At 37.0% G+C, this 17,493-nt stretch overlaps 2 protein-coding genes across 3 annotated transcripts; one reads left to right on the forward strand and one right to left on the reverse strand.

Moving 5' to 3' along the window:
• Positions 1-3,143: 3,143 nt before the first annotated feature.
• LOC129939776 (conserved oligomeric Golgi complex subunit 1) lies at positions 3,144-6,826 on the reverse strand. 2 transcript variants are annotated; one of them, XM_056047909.1, is made up of 6 exons: positions 6,555-6,826; positions 5,831-6,495; positions 4,688-5,769; positions 3,962-4,618; positions 3,792-3,853; positions 3,246-3,384 (listed from the first exon to the last, which is right to left on the reverse strand). In XM_056047909.1, the coding sequence occupies exons 1-5, from the start codon at positions 6,689-6,691 to the stop codon at positions 3,833-3,835; spliced, it is 2,562 nt and encodes an 853-aa protein (XP_055903884.1). In that variant the 5' UTR covers positions 6,692-6,826; the 3' UTR covers positions 3,246-3,384; positions 3,792-3,832. The 2 variants fall into 2 exon arrangements, with proteins under 2 accessions (XP_055903883.1, XP_055903884.1); XM_056047908.1 differs by lacking the exon at positions 3,792-3,853 and having other exon boundaries at positions 3,144-3,384; positions 6,555-6,825.
• A 286-nt stretch (positions 6,827-7,112) lies between these two features.
• On the forward strand, positions 7,113-15,538 carry LOC129941054 (uncharacterized). Its single transcript, XM_056049599.1, has 12 exons — positions 7,113-7,351; positions 7,424-7,731; positions 7,805-7,903; positions 13,377-13,430; positions 13,496-13,537; positions 13,600-13,653; positions 13,723-13,755; positions 13,908-14,189; positions 14,257-14,526; positions 14,594-14,863; positions 14,931-15,200; positions 15,268-15,538. Exons 1-12 carry the CDS (start codon positions 7,168-7,170, stop codon positions 15,373-15,375), a joined length of 1,974 nt encoding a protein of 657 aa, XP_055905574.1. The 5' UTR covers positions 7,113-7,167; the 3' UTR covers positions 15,376-15,538.
• Positions 15,539-17,493: the final 1,955 nt, after the last annotated feature.

Consider the following 17,493-nt stretch of genomic DNA (forward strand, 5'->3'; position numbering starts at 1 on the left):
AAAGATAAAAGTAAATTAAAGCCAATATCTCAAAGTTTTGAAAAGATATTTGAGTCGAATTTTTACCAACTTTTATTAATTTTTGTTTAGGTTTTTATTTTTTATAAAAAAACTGTCAATTTGATTTTTCTCAAAATTTTACCAGATTTGAAAAACATTATTTTTCGTTGCACAAAATTGTTTTGGAGATGATATCATATTTAAGTCGTAAAATTTGGTAGGTGACACATTTTTTTTTTCAGTTTTTTGATTTATAAAAAAACCGTTAAATGGATTTTTTTCAAAAAATATACTTGGTTGATGTCACGTTACAATATATTATATAAAATTTAATTCAAGTCTCTAGCGTTTTTGGTTCGTAAGATATTTAGGGTTATCCAAAATTTTCACCTTTTTTTCAAACTGCTATGGTAAAAAAACCACCCACGCAATTTTCTCGATAGCCCTTTCTGCATCTTTCTGCCTTATTATCTGTATAACAAAATTTATTTCAAGTCGATATCTCTTCTGGTTCTTGAGCTATGGACGACGAAAAAAACGTCGCGAAAGTACGGACGTACGAACGTACGTACACACGCACGCACAGACATGTTTCTAAAAACCTTTTATTTTGACTCTAGGGACCTTGAAACCTCGAGAAATGTCAAAATTTTCAATTTGACAAATCGGACCCATTACAATAATTTCCAATGGGAAGTTAAAAAATATTAAAATAAAATAGGTATTTTGATTTTCAATAATTAGAAAATGTCGACCAAAAAAAGAAATTCAAGAAAAAAACATCTCCTTCGATAGCAAAATACCCACTTGCTTTATAAAATTCGAACCATATGCAAAAGACAACAACAAATCTACCTAAATAGACATACCAAGAAAAACCGGTTAATCATGCAACGTTGTTCGATTTCTTATTTCTTTGATTGGCAGCTTGTGCGGAAATATATCCCTCGCTCTGAGAAACAAAAAAGATCAAGAGGCAAATATAGAGTAATTGGAAATTCAAATTTTGAATTTGATAATGAAGAGAGTAACGATCTTTCACTAATACATTCAAATTCATTTACATGAGTTCTGAGTTCGCTTCTGCGGGAGACATACCCTTAAGGTGGCGCTACAGTCCTGTGTGAACTAGGGCCTCACCCAACAAACTTCTCTATCTAGCTCGGTCCCTAGCTAGATGTCTCCAGTTTCGCGCTCCAAGTTGGGTGAGGTCACCTTCCACTTGTGCGCGCCACCTGATCCGCGGTCTTCCTCTACTGCGCTGTCCTGTGGGTGCGGATTCGAAGACTTTTCGGGCCGGAGCATTGGTTTCCATGCGCTCTACGTGACCCAGCCACCTTAGTCGTTGGACTTTTACTCTTCTGGCTAAGTCTACGTCGCTGTACAGCCCGTACAGTTCGTCGTTCCATCTTCTCCTCCACTCCCCTTCGATGCATACGGGACCGTAGATCACACGAAGAACTTTTCTCTCGAAGCGACCCAAGGTGCTTTCATCCGCTTTTGTCATGGTCCATGCTTCTGCACCGTATAGCAGGACGGGGATGATAAGGGTCTTATATAGCAACACTTTTGTCCCTCGAGAGAGGACTTTACCACTCAATTGCTTTCTTAGTCCAAAGAAACAGCGGTTAGCTAGAGTTATTCTGCGTTTGATCTCAGCGCTGGTGTTGTTTTGTGCGTTTACAGCGGAGCCTAGGTAGACGAAGTCCTTGACTACCTCAAAGTTACGTCTGTCAATTGTGACGTTTTGACCAAAACGTCGGTGTTGTATGTCCTTTCTAGACGACAGCATGTACTTTGTTTTGCCCTCATTAACCGTTAAACCCATTTTTGCCGCTTCTGCCTCAATACTCACAAAAGCCCCATTGACATCACGCTGAGTTCTTCCGATTATGTCAATGTCATCAGCATATGCCAGTAATTGGACAGACTTTTGAAAGATAGTGCCTCTAGTGTTGACGTGTGAGCTCTGCACTATTCTTTCAAGCACGATGTTAAAAAAATCGCATGACAGCGCATTACCTTGTCTAAAGCCTTTTTTGACATCAAAAGGTTCTGTTAAGTTGTTTCCAACCTTTATGGAGCAGCGTGAATTCTCCATGGTCATCCTGCACAAACGGACGAGTTTGGCAGGGGTGCCAAAACTAGACATGGCGCTATACAACTCGTCCCTGTAGATGCTGTCATATGTGGCCTTGAAATCGATGAAAAGATGGTGGGTGTCGATTTGGTGTTCTTGAGTTTTTTCCAGGATCTGCCGTAATGTGAATATTTGATCAACTGTGGACTTTCCTGGTCTAAAACCACACTGATAAGGACCTATCAGTTTGTTGACGATGGGCTTTAGACGTTCACATATTTTTATAACTAACGAACGATAAATTGCATTGTAATACCTTTTATGTATTTTGTAGAGAATTGAACGCTCTACAAAAAAGGTCTAATGTAAATAAATCAACTCAGTCGAAAGTTATTTAAGATCAAAGTTTAATTTACCCTTAATTAAGGCGTTTTCTTTACAATACTCTTAATTTTGTAAGATTACTAGTTTCAAAACAAACTGAAAGTTTAAAAAAAAAACACAAAACTCTTATATTTTGCCCTCAAAGATTGCTGAAATTTTATTATTCAAACAGTTTTAAATAAATTGCGCACGAAAACAGCTAAAAATTTTTCACATGACCAGAAAAGTTATCAGAGTTATTAAGTTTTCATTACTATATAACTAATTAAAAATATTTTATTTCAAATAAATTCTTAATCTTTAAATTAAAAAATAATTTTTAAGGATTTACATTAATTTGATCTTGCTGAAGAGCTGTCTTTTTGTAGTTAGGATATCTCAGACGATGTTCGCGAACTATGCAACTTATCGTTCGTTAGTTATAAAAATCAGAAGAAAAACAAATTTTTTTTCCTGTGTTATTCTTATGGGAAATGGAAAAGTGCGATGCGGATTACCTAAATTTTAATATTAAGGGCTCATATTTTCAGAGGCCTTGTTGGCATGTAAACGAAACTTTTGAGTCTGGTTCCGAGAAAAAATAAATTTTTTTTTTTTGAAACGCTCTAGTACACATCTACAAAGCTTGCGAAATTTTTTTGAAATGAAATTGATTTTCGATCTCGGGATAAAAAGCCCATTTTTTTGATATATCATTTTATTTTATTAATATTGCACCGGAAAATACAGTTTTTATTGTTTTGTTTATACTTTTGGGGAGGAATTTGCCTAGGTAACTATAATAACTTGTGTTGGTAAAGTGTTTTGTGGGGCTATCGGAACCATTCTTGAGACATTGCTCCAAAGAAAGCTGCAGCGCCTGTTTTATGACTTCGTGCTGATGATTCTGGTTTGCGGTTTGACTTTCTTGTAGGTGTCGTCTTAATGGAGAAGATTAAAAAATAAGTAAAATATTAATTTTTAATTGTCTTCCAGACTGATAACAAGAAAATAGAAAATAATATTTTGTTTAATACAAATTTAACTAAATAAAAACAAATGAACAACAAAATAAAACAAATAAATCAAGGCGAATAAAGTTAAACTAAACAAAACAACCAAAAAACACTCATGACAACATTTCCATATTTTTACTTGATTAAAAATTATAGTGAGCAAATTTTATATAAAATTACCAATTTTTAAAAGGAACCAGAAAACTATAAATATTTTAAAATCCAAGTTAAAATTTGACCAAAAATAAAAACGAAAGTTTAATAAAATTCAATCGATTCAAACGTGCACAATAACAACAACAACGCAAACACCAACAACAAACAAGCATTACTTGATATGAAGTATTTATGAATACACAATTATATTTTTATGCTACTCAAAGGACCTGATGTCCTAAAAATATAAAATACAGAAAAAAAGAGAATTCGTAAAAAGAAAAGAAAATTAACTTATTTCTCTTTGAAATCTTCCCGAAAAACTCTTTACAAAAATGGAACCTACCTTTTCGGTTTCTGTAAGCACAGAAGTCGTGGTAGGTTGTGGCTGCTTTCCACTCATTACATTCCCCGATCCCGGTGTAATAATAGGCAACAATGGAAACCAGATCGAAGTCGATCCATTCGAGCTGAGAGTAAGGACATTTGGATCTTTCTCTTGTTGAACAATCGAAGTGGTGTTGTGCAGCAGACAGGGAATAATCACACCCAATTGGCAATGCATCTTTGTAACGGACTTCTTGACGTTCATTGAAATATGCTCACTAAACAATTCAAAGTCGAATGGATCGATGAATTCCTTGAGAAGATTCGTAATCGATTGGAATTCATCGACAGTAGAACGATCGTCTCTGGATGAGAAAACCGATTGCAGGAATTTTACATCATAGTACAGCTGGAGGGCGGTATTTTGACTCGAAGCTGTGAATTTGTCGCCACTGATTAGGGACTTGTAGTGCTGCAAGAGACCCTGAATCAACTGTGAGTTGAACACGTAGAGGACTTTCTGAGGCAAGGTTTGTGGAATATAAAAATTGAGTGCACTGGTGATGGAGAACAAATACTGTTGGAGAGATATCCGGGGCTGGCTGGGGATGCGGAATGTCGACTGAACAGGTTGATCCTGTTCGTCTTTCTGTTCAATCGTTACTGTTTCCCAATTCTAAAAGAAAAACAAAAAACAAAGAACATTTATGTTAGAACCAAATGACGCTGAAATGGGTCTCCTTACAGCAAAATCTTCGAGAATAGTTTTGTGTCCAATTCGCGGAGTCATCATGTGTTCCACAGGATTTTCTTCAAGAATCAATCTACACACACTCTTCCACATCACAAATCCTTCGTCTTCCAACAGATTGCACACCCGAGTCCAATTTTCAAGGGTTTTCTTCTCGGCAACAGGCTGCGAGGCCCAACTTGTCGGATCGTGGTACGATTGTGACAAGCAAGCTCTCAAATTTGGACACAATTCAATTATGGCTGCAAGGAGCCTTACTAGGAACAGCAACTGTTGAAGCTGTTTATCACAATTTGCATCATTCTTCATCTTCGCCATTAGTTCACGAATTTGCTCCTCACTGGTCTCCTTGAGGAACTCGACCAAGGAGAGCTTCTCGTCGGCTTTGGTTTCTTGTTCGTCGAGAAGCAAGTTCATTTCACACACAATCGCCGCCAGATGATCATTAAATTCCGAGCAAATCGAAATCATTTCTCCATCGAAACCCTTGGACTTCATCAGAAGCTTTTTGATTCTCTTGTCGTCGCTTAGAGCATCCTTGAGACTCATCGGGAGATCAGCAGAACTCTCCAACCACAGATCATTGTTGTTTTGTTGATTTTTGGCCAAAAGTACTTTTTCGATTCTCTTGAAGAGTCCCTCATTGGCCTTGATCCAAGACTGACGAATTATATCACGGATTCTTTGATTTATCAATGGTTTGTATTGGAACTCGTAGAAATCTAGTTTCTGGGCAATTCCGAATCTTTCGCAGATATAACCCCAGCTGGGATCCTGCTTCCGAGCAGCAATAGAATCCTTTTTGATTTCTTGAATAATTTTCATTGACGATACCAAATTGAAGAGAGTCTTCAAATGGATTCCTGCTATGTTGGAGCTGTCGTTAAGCCAATTTTCAATGGTTGTCTTGACTTGCTCTTCGTTCAAGGTCAGTGAGTCGAATTTTGGTCGAAAGTTTGCAATGATATCGGGCAATAAATGAGCGAATTGTGAGTCGTGGCAATCGACGTGAGTGATTGTTGGCATGGCGTCTTCTAGTTCTTCCAGCTTCTGGCAAACTAGACCTTTGTTGTTTTCTAGAAACGTAGAAAATTAGAGACACTTAAGTACTCTACACAAAAGTAATGATAATCTTACCAAAGAAACATTTGTGCACAAGTTGAACAGTCGAGTTGATGACTCTCAAACTGCCCAAAATTCTGTCTTTGACCCTCTTCTGGTCGCCACCTTCGTTGATCATGCTGCTTAGGAATGCCGAGCACCTTAGTTGAACGAATGTTTTGAGAATTCCATTCAAATTGCCTTTCTCAAGAAGCAACAAACTCAGCAAACAATCAGTGGCTGCTTCTGGAGAAAGCTCTTCACGTTCCAGGGTCGACAGGACACTTTGTTTTATTGTCAAGTGAAAAGGCTTCAGGATCTCCCATTGCTTCTTGGCCACGGGGAAATACTGCATCAGTGTGTTGTTCACATCCAGCTGCAGCCCAGTGCTAATGTGTCGACTGAATATGAACAACTCTGTGGCCAGATAGAAGCGTTCGTTGTCTATGTGCGACCATATCATCTCCGGCAATGTGGTGAGGAGTTTGATCTGCACCACGGTGCTGAAGTAATTGTTAAGTTGTTTGTTTGTCGATCGGGATTTGATGGCGTCGGTGTCGGTCTTGAAGCCAATCAGTTGCTTCTCATTGAGACTTCGACAGTTGGTTGTGATATACTCGATCTGATTGCACAATTCCGAAGAGGATTCTCGCATCGTGGCAATGGTGTCAGCGGCTTTCAACAAATCTCTATAGCGTTCTCTGGAATGGAAATGTTTATCGATTCATTTGTGGTATTAAGTGGAGCAAGCAACACTTACCCAACCATCGTCCGGAGCTCTTCGCGTTTCTTTTCGACTTCGGTTTGGATTTTCTTTTGGACGATGTCGATTTCGGCGATGCTGTGCTGCTCGAACAGCGCATCCACATTGAGATTTGCCAAATTTGCAGACGACATTGTTGTTGGTGGTTTTCGTGATGGTTTCTCAGGTCTTAATGTAATAAAATTAACATTTAGGAAATAATTTTCTTGGAGATGAAAAAATTAAAACAACACAAAACAAAAATTCGTACACGTCTAATAACTATGCCAGTGACAAATGACAGACGAACTGTCAAATTGAGCAACTGCATTGCTGCGCGCTGCCTACAATCTCAGTAGTGAACTAAATTAGGTGGTGATATGAGATAAATAGGTGTGGATTGTATTTTTTAGCTCAAAAAGTGACAAATGGACTTTTATTGGTTTGGGAATTTGATGTCTTATACGTTTTTACCGTTGGCTTACTAAGCTTCTGTATCGAATCGAGTTTCTGTTGCGAATAATTCGCTTTAAATAATTCAATTTCGAGTCACTGTAGTTTGAAAGAAATCATTTTTACTTCGATTCAGTCGATTAGAATCTAATTATTTTAATTATTTTGATATTTTATCATGAATTTCTTGCTCCATCGCCAAAAATCTCGTAATCATGTTCTACAAATGCCCGAAGGCCTTCAAGAATTGATGGGCGATATATCGCGTGAGGTTCTTCGGTGTCAGCCTTCGATTGATTGCACTTACAAGTTCATTGCCGACTATCTCCAGGCCATGGTCAACACCAGGGATAAGTGTAAAAGTAAGTAGACATGGTAATTAGAATTCGTAACATCAAACAACAAGATAACCACCTTAATTTTCCTTAACCAAGTTGCGATGGAAATAATCGATGATGCTATTCTCAAGACAGACGAAGTTTATTCTCAATTTGCCAAATGCAACTTTCCCAAAGATAAAACCCGATCATTTTTGAATGCGATGGAAATCACATTTCGTAGATTTGTTGATCAAAAACGCAAAAGAAATCAAGACCCCCGATTTATAAAATTCCATGCAGACGATATGTTGGATGAGTTGGTGAGAAAATGCGATTTGACTAAAGTTGAGGTGCTCCAATCAAGGCCGGCTATTCAATGGGCTTATAGAAAATTTGTGAAGACGTATTTATCATCGATTGAGGTAAGAAGAAGTGAGAAAGGTTCAAAAAATAGGGCTTGCTTTGACAGTTTTGTTTTCGTTTTATAATTTTAAGGGTACCTTGGATACCGAAGATCTTTATTTTCAAACTGAGAAAGTTATAGCTTCCAGGAAAGAACTTGAACATATGAATGCGAATGCTGTTAAAATTCAGGTAATATTTTAAATGAGAATATAACTATTTAAGTTCATAATTTAGTGGTTGTGGAGGACACATTTTACAAACTTTGACAATTGATATTTTTGTTTAAAACCATTGAAAAGAACTTTGGGAATTTGAAAAATTCTGAATTTTGTGACGAAACAAGAATAATTTTTACTATTTGTTAATAAATTTGTGTTGAATAAAAACGAAGCTAAACAAAATTAGCACTCGGATGACGAAGAAGCTGGTCTCGGGTGACTTCTATTGGTTGGGAAATTTTAAACGTAGTAAGAAATTGATTTGCCTTTCATTTGGTAGAGGAAACATATATGTACATATGTATAGTTGTATATAGTGGCGGACAACCCCGTAGGCTCAGTTCGTACATAATAATCAAATATTAAGTGTTTATATTTTAATATCTTGAAGTATTTTGAACACATTAAAAATAATTTTATAATTATTGACGTATTGTAGGTACCTTGAAACGTCCAGAAAAATGTTCAAAATTTTCAAATTGACAAATTGGAACTATTGCAATAATGCTTCTAAGAACAACGAACAATCTAGCTTTTTTTAAGAATTATTTTTGAAGGCCAAGTCATAGGCCCACGACGAACGCTGTTACTAAAAATGTCCTTCATTAAATTGTTTGAATTTCTGCATCGCGCTTGAGTCCCTTACGAAACGTGAGAGGCTGATTATACCGATATGATTTAGATCGTTTAGATCGTTAAAGAAGAATTCTCCTAGGTAATTCTTGCGTTTTCGAGCTAGAGCAGGGCAAGGAAAACACAAACACACAATCTTTATGTAATACTTTAAAACTGAAATTGCACAAAAAAAACCAAGTATACAAAAACTGCATAAGTTAAAGGTTAAATATAAGTTCATTAAGAGTGTCAAGTGAACACTGTAGAAGTGTAGACTGTTAAGCACTTCCTGAGAAAGAACTGTTATTTACTTAAGGTGGCGCTACAGTCCTGTGTGAACTGAAAGTTGGGTGAGATCACTTCCCACATGTGCGCGCCAACTGATTCGCGGCCCTTCACTACTGCTCTGCCCTGTGGGTGTAGCTTCGAAGACTTTCCGGTCCGAAACATTGATTTTCATTTGCTCTACGTGACCCAACCATCTTAGTCGTTGGACTTTTACCCTTCTGGCAAAGTCTAACGTCACTGTACAGCCCGTACAGCTCGTTGTTCCATCTTCTCCCCCACTCCCCTTCAATGCATACGGGACCGTAGATCACACAAAGAACTTTTCTCTTGAAACGATCCAAGGTGCTTTCATCCGCTTTTGTCATAGTCCATGCTCCGCACCGTATAGCAGGATGGGGATGATGAGGGTCATATATAGTGACACTTTGGTTCATCGAGAGAGGGCTTTGCTGTCCAATGGCTTTCTTAGCCCAAAGAAACAGCGGTAAGCAAGAGTTATTCGTCGCTTGATCTCAGCGCTGGTGTTGTTTTTTGCATTTATAGCGGAGCCTAGGTAGACGAAGTCAATGACTACCTTAAAGTTGGGTCTGTGGATAGTGACGTTTTGAACGACACGTTGGGGTTGTAGGTTCTTTCTTGGCGACAGCATGCACTTTGTTTTGCCCTCATTAACCGTTAAACCCATTTTTACCGCCTCTGCCTCAATACTCACAAATGGGTGTCGATTTGATGTTCTTGGGTTTTTTTCCACGATCTGCCGTAGTATGAGTATTTGATCGACTGTGGACTTTCCTGGTCTAAAACCACACTGATAGGGACTTATCAGGTTGTTGACGATGGGCTTTAGACGTTCACATATTACGGCAGAGAAGGTTTTATAGGCGATGTAAGTAGACTGACATGCGAGAGGTCTTAGGTTCGATCCTTCCTGTACCAACTTAAGTTTTATTTCCGGGTACTGCCTCTTTCGAGGAATCCAAAAATTCTCATGAAAAAGTGCTTTCTAAAATTAGCCGTTCGGATTCGGCATATAAACTGCTTGGCTGCTTGAAACCCAGCATGTCAGAGGCGGCTTCTCTAATTGCAGGCAATGTTGCCATTGGTTTTCGATATATTGCGTTGGTGGCAAGGACAGTCTAGAGAGGTTACTTGTAACTCGGTCAGAGAAGGATTTGGCTATCTCTTGCGATTGTAGACGTTCGACGTTGTATCTTCTCCCAGCATCTCCCTGTTTTGCTTTGGTTCTGGAAACCCGAAGTGCTACCTTGGCTACAACGAGGTAGTGGTTCGAGTCGATGTTAGCTCCTCGAAAAGTTCGGACATCGATGATGCTGGAAGCGTGTATGGCGTCGATCGCAATATGGTCAATCTAGTTGACGATGGATTGATGTGGAGATCTCCAAGTTTCTTTGTTGATGTTGAGGTGTGGAAAACTCGTACTGGCTACCATGACGTTTCGCCCGGCAGCAAAATCTATAAGCCTGAATCCGTTGTCGGAAGTGTTGTCGTGCAGGCTGTTTTTCCCGATTATTTCACCAAAGATGTCTTCCCTTCTTAGCTAAGCATTCAAATCGCCCAGGACAATTTTAATATAGTAGCTAGGACACTGCTCAAATGTTTTGTCTAAGGGCTCGAAGAGCATATCCTTGGTGTTTTCATCCTTCTCTTCTGTGGGGGCGTGTGCGCATATAAGGCTAATGTTGCCGAATTTAGCCTTGATGCGTATGGTCATGAGGCGCTCATTGATGCACCTATAGCTCAAGACTCCAATGACAAAGCAGCATCCAAATAAGCGCTGTTGGTTTTCTCGGTAGCAGTCACCATAGCAAATGTCGCAGTTTTTCATCCTCTTTTTGCTCGGCCCAGCCCATCCCATCGTATTTCCTGAATGGCGGTGATGTCTGCTTTATAGCAGTCTAGGGCCTCCTCTGATTCTTCGGCTGCACGCGGTCTGTCAAGAGACCTAACATTCCACGTGCATATCCGAAGTTCGTTGTCCTTAATACGTTTGCGTGGGTTTTCAACAATCCGTCCGTATCCGAGGCTTGTTGGTGAAAAAATACACTTGAGATAAAAAAGCAGTATCAACTGCAAATATGGCAAATTCTGTATGACATGAAAATCTTAAAAAGAATAGGTCCGATCACAGAACCTTGTGGGACTCCGTTACTTCGCAATTCCAGTGTGAACAAAAAACTGTCTATTTTTCATGGAAATTTAACAAAATTAGTTTGTAAGCAAGTCCGTCATGTCATACTTTATCAAAGGCTTTTTCTATGTCTAGAAAAACTAAACATCAAGGTTGTTTTTAACATACTCCTTTATTCTAAGTATTTGATGATAAGTGGAGTGATCTGCCCTGAAACTGAAAACTGCTCAATAAGATACATATTGGCTTTCTCAACATGGATTAGTAGGCGATCCTTTAGGACATTCTCGAAAATGTTACTTTGTGCTTAGTAAGCTAATAGATCTATTACTACTTGGGTTCCCTCTTGGCTTGTTAGGTTTACCAATTAGAACCACTTTTGTTATTGTCTATTTCTCTTGGAGGATGTTCTAATTCTTTGTAAGTTATAGGGTCTACAAGAAACCTTTTAGATGAAACAGTTTGGTAAGAGAGTTTTGGGATAGCCGGCCGCTCCATTGGCAAGAATTTTACAGAAATCAAATTTGATGTCGATGACTCTTTATTTTTGTGTACTTAGTTGTTGACTTTGTATATATTGTTTTCGCTATGTTTTGCAATAATTCCATTGGCTACCTTATGAAGTTACTAAAGAATGCAATCAATAGATTTCTTTAAAATAGTCGGTGTTAAAAGCTAGTTGAGGTTTTGGATGGGCGCCAATAAAACTTGTGAAAGCTTGGGTGTGGAGAACTTGTTGAAACACTTATCTGAAAATTGTAGAAGGAAAAGGTTAGCCAACGCCGCTTAGTTTGACTCTCCACCACAGGTATGCTGTTCGAAGACCGCAGTATCCGTTGAATGGGCAGCTAAACAAATGTTTTTGAGTCGAAGATGAAGGAATAAAGAAAAAAAAACACCTTGTTTGTAATTTACTTAAAAGAGAACAAAATGGCTTTTTATTTAAAGAAACAAGAGTAAAAAATGGTGGTATGCATTTAAATAGTGACAACCATGGCAAATTTAAAAAAAAGAATGATTTTAATAAAAAGGTGTGGCAACACTGTTTTGCATCTGGCATCTACGGAGGAGTATTTCGTGTGGACGCTAGTGGAACTTCGCACACTCCAGACCAGTGTTGCCGTTTTAGCGACTTTGTCGCTATATATAGCGGAATTTTCTAGCTACTTTTCTAGCGACTTTTTGCAAAAACATGTTTTTTTATTAATATAATAATAATACGCATTTTTAGAACGATGAATATTGTTAAAAATAAGTTGAGGAATAAAATGTCAACGAAAACTTTAAATTCTATAATCATTATTCGAAATCAATTAAAAATACAAACAAAAAGTTGTCATAATTATGAAATCCCTAAAAATGTTCTAAAAAAAGTAATTTCAAAAATACTTCAGATATTGAAGTCAATGAAATTGATGAAGAAGCAATGGAAGTATTTATTTGTGATTAAAACTTTCTTACTTTTCCTTTGAAAAATGATAAGTACTTGAGACTGAATTTGTTTTTTTTTTTAAGTTTTTTATGTTAACTTGTTTATAAGTTTTTTTTTACGATACTAAATAAAAATTTTTGTTAAAATTGAATATGTTTTTGTGATATTTGTACTGAAAATTTTTTCTAGCGACTTTTTTAAAAATTTAAGCATATCTAGCGGATTTTTAAGGTCCATCTAGCGACTTTTTTTTCGGCTTGCGGCAACACTGCTCCAGACCCCGTAGTGCCCTTCAGCAAAATATGTGAAAATGATAAAAAAGAGAGAAGGGAATGAAACATCCGTGCACTGCCAGACAATAAAGGACGCTTGTGAAACGTCGCAGTAGTGCAGGGCAAAAACACTAGTGTTTTTGGTGCAGGGCATAGACAGATGCTTCTCTTCCAATAATAAGCTGCTTAGCGGACGCTGGGTAGGGTACTCCTATCAAGGCTTGCCTTTTATACTGTTTACGCGGAGCTTTTGCGCAGGTGCAAAGAGCTTTCATTTTAGCTTGTTCGAATTTTCGAAGTATACTTTTTTAGTGTTGCCATGTGCTTGTTTACATAGGTAAAAGTAGTAGGTAGTGAATTACAAAATAGTACCGACATTTTATTAAAATAGTTTACAAATGAACAATTTATTAATAATAAAGAATTAAGTGAATAAATATAATGGATGTGTGTGGATGTTACAAAACCAATTTAATGACATTCATTAAGGATTGCGTTCACAAAACATTGCATTTCCTTACAAAACCTTTTCTTAAGGAATGTAAATAATAAATTAATATATTTGTACGTGTAAGAAGTTTTAAGTGAAAGAAAAACCATAGATTTAGTTTAAAGACGTAAAATATAATTTAACCCATTCTCATTCTTTATTTTACAAAAAAATCGTTAATTCTATATTTTTTTTTAGAAAGTCTTTCGCGGGTACCAAACACGAAAATCAATTCAGTTTCAGCGTAATGCGGTATTTAAACAAAATTAAACTGTTATGTTGTAAATGATTAAACAATTTTTTTTCTGTTCGAACAGCATCAAATATCTACAGATTCATCTTCAAGTTCATCGTTTAGGGTTGGCCAATGTGCAATATTATTGATGTTTTAAAAAATTATTATTTTTTTTTGTTTTTGTAGGAATTTATTCTAGGAAAGCAAGATGAAGTGACAAAAGCAGCAATCAAAATTCAGGTAGTTATGGTTTTACCTTAACTGTTTGGTTTCAAAAAGGATTTTAAAACGAAACATTTTTTATCTTAGGCTTCATTTAAAGGATTCTATGTTCGCAAAAAGGTAAGTTTTGTAATTAAGTTATTTGTGTTGCTCTTGTGAGTGAAGTATTTTCTCGACTACCAAACGTTAATATCAAATATCAATCTGTTTTTCGCCTATTTACAAAACTCTCTCGGTTTAAGACGTGTTTGATTTTATCAATTTTACCGTAGAATATTTTGGCGAAGAAAAAAGTAAGCATAAGGCCATATAATCCATCAACGGATGGTAGACGTTCTACAGCTGTAGAATCATTCTCTTTTACTTTGGATACACCCAAAGCTTCCTTAAAATGGAAGGAAAGCTCAACTCTATTAAAAGTTTCAAGTTTAATACAAATTCCGAGACCAATTTCTCAAGAAGAATCGGAATTCACAATTCAAGAGTCTCGAGAAAATCTTGAAGACTCAAATAATGACCTTAAAGACTTGACTGAAGCAGCTGTTAAGATTCAAGTAAGCTTTGATTTTTTTTTAACATCAAATAGAAAACTCTAGGTGTTGTTCTTTGTTTGCCCTCTAGGCCACTTATAAAGGATATCATGTTCGCAAAGAGCTTTCAAGTAAAGAAACAAAATCAAAAACTTTGCCAAAGCAACATTCAAGTTTACATTTGAAAGTTTCCTTAAAAGGGGAGGAAGACTCAACTCCGTTAGAAGGTTCAAGTTTAATTGAAATTCCAGAACCAAATTCTCAAGAAGAATCGAATACAAAAATTCAAGAGCCTCGAGAAAATCTTGAAGATTCAAATATTGACCATAAAGATTTGACTGAAGCAGCTGTTAAGATTCAAGTAAGCTTTGATTTTTTTTTAACATCAAATAGAAAACTCCAGGTGTTGTTCTTTGTTTGCCCTCTAGGCCACTTATAAAGGATATCATGTTCGCAAAGAGCTTTCAAGTAAAGAAACAAAATCAAAAACTTTGCCAAAGCAACTTTCAAGTTTACATTTGAAAGTTTCCTTAAAAGGGGAGGAATACTCTACTCCGTTAGAAGGTTCAAGTTTAATTGAAATTCCAAAACCAAATTCTCAAGAAGAATCGGATACAAAAATTCAAGAGCCTCGAGAAAATCTTGAAGATTCAAATATTGACCATAAAGATTTGACTGAAGCAGCTGTTAAGATTCAAGTAAGCTTTGATTTTTTTTTAACATCAAATAGAAAACTCCAGGTGTTGTTCTTTGTTTGCCCTCTAGGCCACTTATAAAGGATATCATGTTCGCAAAGAGCTTTCAAGTAAAGAAACAAAATCAACAACTTCGCCAAAGCAACAGTCAAGTTTACATTTGAAAGTTTCCTTAAAAGGGGAGGAAGACTCAACTCCGTTAGAAGGTTCAAGTTTAATTGAAATTCCAGAACCAAATTCTCAAGAAGAATCAGATACAAAAATTGAAGAGCCTCGGGAAAATCTTGAAGATTCAAATATTGACCATAAAGACTTGACTGAAGCAGCTGTTAAGATTCAAGTAAGCTTTGATTTTTTTTTAACATCAAATAGAAAACTCCAGGTGTTGTTCTTTGTTTGCCCTCTAGGCCACTTATAAAGGATATCATGTTCGCAAAGAGCTTTCAACTAAAAAATCAAACTCAAAAACTTTGCAAGAGCAACATTCAAATTTACATCCTGATCCCGAAAGCTAAATCATGAAAACATTTTCAAGACTAAAAACATGAAAAATTCCCTTTCTTGTTTTTTTTTGGCATTAAGTTTTATGTTTAAATATTCTTCTTGCAGTCATGAATATATGCATACCTTGACTGTTTAACATTTTCTCTTTTTTATCTCTCTACATATGAACATATATCTATTCAAAATCCACATCCACACATGCGAAATCACCTCCAATGGGGATGACGGCCAAGGCTTACCATTACCATCATCCGAATATGGATTTAGTAAAAATAAAGGAACTTACTTTATGATCCGTATTATTAAATTGTCTCCTTTCAAGGATTCATTTTTAGGTTTTATTCTGGCTTTTTAAGTCGAAGGAAAAAAATACCCCCCTTTAAGTTTTATTTTTTTTTTCTCAGGGCTGGGGTGATGGTATTTTACATTTCACATGTCAGAGAGGGATTTCTTGTATTTTTATTGAGCGTTACGAAGGACGAAGGAAGGGAGTGGAAAGGGGTTGGTTAGAATTATCATCATTCCTATTTACGATTATGATTGTGTCGGTTGTATTTAAGAAGTTTCTTTTTGTTAAATTTTATGGACACTCTGAAAGCAAGTTGACCCCTCATACGAATTCAGGGATCAATAATGCAGATGAAATTATTTAAAAGTTAGGTATAGGTTATTTGATGGGAGTTAGGGCAACATTCAGGAGAATTAGTTCCTTGGAGTGTCTCTTTAAGTTAAAGCATGCATGTGACTTAAAACGAGGAAGCTGTAAAGTTGGTATTTGCAGAATGATAGAGAGACACCTTCTTTGAATTACCTCCACTGAAATATGAAGATGAATCAAAACCTCAATTTCAAATTTCATTGTACAAAAGCTTGAAAACTTCATTGTAATGTAATGTAATTCATTGCTTCACATTTGTATACTATATGAAGACTCCTTAACCAGACAAAAAGATGCAAATTTCTTGCTGCAATCAATTCTCTTGCGATATCGATGCCATCAGGCCAGGATGTGTACTAAAAAATAAAGGCAAGACTTTTTATCTTTTCGTTTTAACAAAAATATGCGATGGGCAATTATTGGGTGGCCCAATTAACTTGAATTGAAACATCGTCGCCATGCTGGACGCCCTTGTTTTGGAACCCTCACAGTGCAGAGCAGCACAGCCTTGCAATGATCAGCATCTCGTTCTGCAAAAAAAAAAAAACGTACAAAACAAAGAAATCGATAACCCTAGGTATGTATATTATAACTACCTACCTATATAGCCATTCAAGTTCGGAGTAAAACAACAATTAACAAGTCCAAAGATCAGGACCCAATAAAAAAAAGAACTCGATGAAACGAACAAATTCACAAGTCTGAAGAGTCATAGCAGTGTGGCGGTGTGGCGGTGTGGCGGTATGGCGGTGTCAGTGTTAGTGGCGGGCCAGCCATCATCAGGCATCTCGTGCTATTATTGCCCACTCAATTTGATTCATTAGCCTGGCCCTGATACTGAAGACTGCGAAGAGATGGTGTGGTGTTAACAGTTTTTTTTTTGTATCATTATTGTAGCCTTGAGGCGGCTTTCAATTCACAAACTTCATCCACTACGGTAGCTGATTCTGCTTCAGCTGCTGCATCATCCCTATCGACAACATGGACCTCACATGGCTTGCTGAACAACCATCAAGCTGCAGTAGCACCAGGAGAGAATACAATAAACAAAAAAAACCTCCGCATAAATAAAAATATCAGATCCCCAGGCAGGCGAAAAATTTAAATCATTCCGTGATTAAAATAAAAATCCGTGCCACTGATAAAGAACTCACCTGTAGGTGGCGTTTTGCATATGAGATCCGATGCTGCATCGGCGTTGCAGCTTCGAAGTTTGGGTTTCGCTGCTGCTGCTGTTGGATACGAAAAGGTGCCGATTGGGAACGAATGCCACCCACTTGAGGTATACTCGCTGAGTGAATTCATGATGTTCATGTTGAGTTGCCACCAGTGGTGTTTCTGGGGATACTGATTCGGAGCAGCAGCTTTGCTTGTTCTCTTAATTACCTGGAAACGACCAGAACTGGGAATAGTTCGAGTTGTATTTGGTGTAGATAGGAATCATGTATGGAGTAGGCAATAGCAGAAGGAA

The sequence above is a fragment of the Eupeodes corollae genome, chromosome 1 (genome assembly GCF_945859685.1).
Source record: "Eupeodes corollae chromosome 1, idEupCoro1.1, whole genome shotgun sequence".
In the NCBI taxonomy this organism is placed as follows: domain Eukaryota; kingdom Metazoa; phylum Arthropoda; class Insecta; order Diptera; family Syrphidae; genus Eupeodes; species Eupeodes corollae.